The sequence below is a fragment of the Anopheles aquasalis genome, chromosome 2, assembly GCF_943734665.1.
Source record: "Anopheles aquasalis chromosome 2, idAnoAquaMG_Q_19, whole genome shotgun sequence".
Classification (NCBI taxonomy): Eukaryota; Metazoa; Arthropoda; class Insecta; order Diptera; family Culicidae; genus Anopheles; species Anopheles aquasalis.
In genome coordinates, this window is record NC_064877.1 from 14,077,501 (window position 1) to 14,080,000 (window position 2,500).

At 52.2% G+C, this 2,500-nt stretch overlaps 2 protein-coding genes across 3 annotated transcripts in view; one reads left to right on the forward strand and one right to left on the reverse strand.

Annotated features, from left to right (window-relative positions):
- Positions 1-1,502, reverse strand: part of LOC126572614 (nuclear pore complex protein Nup133) — a 4,102-nt gene extending 2,600 nt beyond the window's left edge. Inside the window, exons 1-3 of the mRNA XM_050232054.1 lie at positions 1,257-1,502; positions 496-1,198; positions 1-436 (exon numbers count right to left, since the gene is read on the reverse strand). The exon at positions 1-436 is cut by the window's left edge and continues 1,428 nt beyond it. Coding sequence (XP_050088011.1) covers positions 1-436; positions 496-1,198; positions 1,257-1,402 — 1,285 coding nt within the window. The 5' untranslated portion in view covers positions 1,403-1,502. The remainder of the gene's footprint in view (positions 437-495; positions 1,199-1,256) is intronic.
- LOC126572618 (chorion peroxidase) overlaps positions 1-2,500 on the forward strand; it is an 11,467-nt gene that overhangs the window by 4,455 nt on the left and 4,512 nt on the right. Inside the window, exon 1 of one of the 2 annotated variants that reach the window (XM_050232060.1) lies at positions 2,487-2,500. This exon is cut by the window's right edge and continues 56 nt beyond it. The exons of the other annotated variant lie outside the window; for it this stretch is intronic. The gene's annotated coding sequence lies outside the window, so the exon portion shown is untranslated. Of the gene's footprint in view, positions 1-2,486 lie in introns of those variants that run through there. 2 annotated transcript variants of the gene reach the window in all.

Here is a 2,500-nt window from a genome sequence, read left to right on the forward strand (position 1 = left end):
ACGCGATGCTACGGTTGGCGATGAAACGAAAATCGATCAGCTCGGCCAACCGGTCGGAGCTGTAAAATCCCTGGTAGCGCATTACCGTCGTCTCCTTCAGGGTAAATGTAGTGTCTTTCTCGAAAACGATCGTCATCAGTGCGTAGTGCACGTGCTGAGAACGTTGCTGGTTGACGGCGGCGGACAGAATGATGACGCCCCGATCGGTGGGCTGCATATCGAGTGCCCACAGTTCGATCTCCGATGCATCCCGGCCAGACCACAGCTTCTGGTGGTAGAAATCGCGCATTTTCTTCATAATATCGGCATCCTCGCTGAGAAAGCGCTCGTTGGAACTGTGCGGTTGCACGGCCCATCGCTGAATCCATCGATCCGCCAGCACCGTTATATGCCATTCGTTGCCGGAGATCTTTTCGCAGCTTATTTTCACCAATTTCTGTGGAGAACTTGGGATTAATGTAAGGGAACCGGCAATACTCGATGCAAGGAACTTACGCTCTCCCGTTCCTGGCTGCTATGCATCCCGATAATGATCGAGGCGAAGCGATTGCGAATGCCACCGAAAAACCCGGACGGAGGTTTGACCACCCGTGGTACGATGGTGTAGCGACCATTCTGTAGGTGTACATTGAGCCGCACCAGGCTACAGGTGGTCGTGGCCAGCACAAACTCTTGTCCACCGAGCCCGATCAGTTGCTCAAACTCCTGCCCCTCGAGAATGTTGCATTCGTCGATCGAGGAACCGTCGTGCGCTATCGATTGCCAGTAGCGTACGTCTCCGGCCGGTGAAACGGCCAAACAGGACGCCATCTGATGGCCTTCGTTCACAAACACCGTCACAAGCGTTGCCTTGTGCCCGATATCGCAATGGGGCAGCGTAAGCTGCCTACACTGACCCGCAAACTGGCGACGCGGTGTAGGGAAGTGATCGCCAGCAACGAAGCTACCGCCGGCCGCTTTTGGTTGGCCCAGGTTCGGGTCCCGGTACTGCCACACAAACAATCGGCGGCCATGCACAAGCCAGGCCCACCCATTGGCGTTATAGTTTACCGACACCTGGACGCTCTTTTCGTTGAACGTAAGCACCTCCGTCACCTGAACCGGCAGTGAGAGTCCGTACGGTTCGAGGATGTTGTACTCAGACTTGGCTACCACGCGCAACGTGGACACGTTTGAGCGGGAAGAGAGACTGTAGCGCCTGCAAATGGTACAGAATGAGCGAAATGTCCTCAATCAAATACTTCGCGGCGACTTACCCTGATCCTTGGCGTGCGAACGTGCTCGTGTTGTTCGAACGGCCGCCACCGGAAAAAAGCGAACCGCCAAGCGACTGCCGCGATCGGCTGACGGTACTGTTTTTCAGTGCACCCGAGTTCATGCCGAACGAAAATGATCGATCCATGGTGCGATGCTGACCGCGGGTTTTCACATACACGGTGTAAAAGTACGGGAAATTAACTTTTAAAACACAAAGTTCGAAGTTGTTTCAATTTTCCCGGGAGTTTTTGTTGTTTGCCGCGTTGCGTTTGGCAGTTCCGTTCCCCACGAACACTCCGCCGCTGCCAGCGACGCACACAGGGTGTTTAACACGGTGTATACGTCTTTTATACGACTTATGTTCAAAAGTTGATTTTTATCGTTATCGCTTGCCTATCGCGGGTCATTTTGCCCCGGAAAAGTGTTGTTTAGTTTCTCTTCTCTTATTTTTATGATTTTTGATGACAGGCAATTCGATAATTAATATACTTTGAAGAAACTCTCTCATTAATAGAGACAGAGCAAAGATTCGTCAGCATTTCCTTGCCATTAAAACTCTTATCGCTCATGAATTTAACTGAGCGGAGTGCAGTCTGTCTCATGCCAGCCATGCATTTCATCTAAAACTCATTCGATTCCCACAAGCAGCATCGGGGAATCCTTCCAAGTACTGCTGCCGGCGAACCTTTTTGTTGCGGCTACAGTACGATGATCGTGTCGTAATACGGACACGGCCCACGATGGTCCGGTTGACCGGCAGCGAAGGAGCGTAATAGAAAGTGATAATCTGTTTCAAATTTTGACGGTCAACTATCGATTCCCCTATACTTGAATAGCCGGCCGGCGTAGAAGGGAACGCACTTCTCGAAAACTCCGTTCTCGCGGATCTGTGCCGCCATCAGCTAGCTACCTCCGACATGTGTCTTGCGAGGGTGGCCGCGTGTTGGTCAGCAAAGAGGGAACTGCGGCTGGGAAACCCTAGTAGTGTTTCGAAGAAAGGTGTACCTTTCGATGGGAGGAAACGAGTACGTCGTGTCTCGTTGCGTTCGTACCAGCGGAAGGAACACCAAAGGTGGCCACAACGACTGGCGTCCAGCCGGCCGGAATGTGTGTTGTATCAAATAACATGTCGCCCTGGGGGGCTTCTGGTAGCCACAATGTATGTAGTGCAGTCAGGGACCGGTTTATTAGAAGTAATAGCGACCGTACAATTAGTTTCGGTGTGATCGTGGCCCCGTCGAGA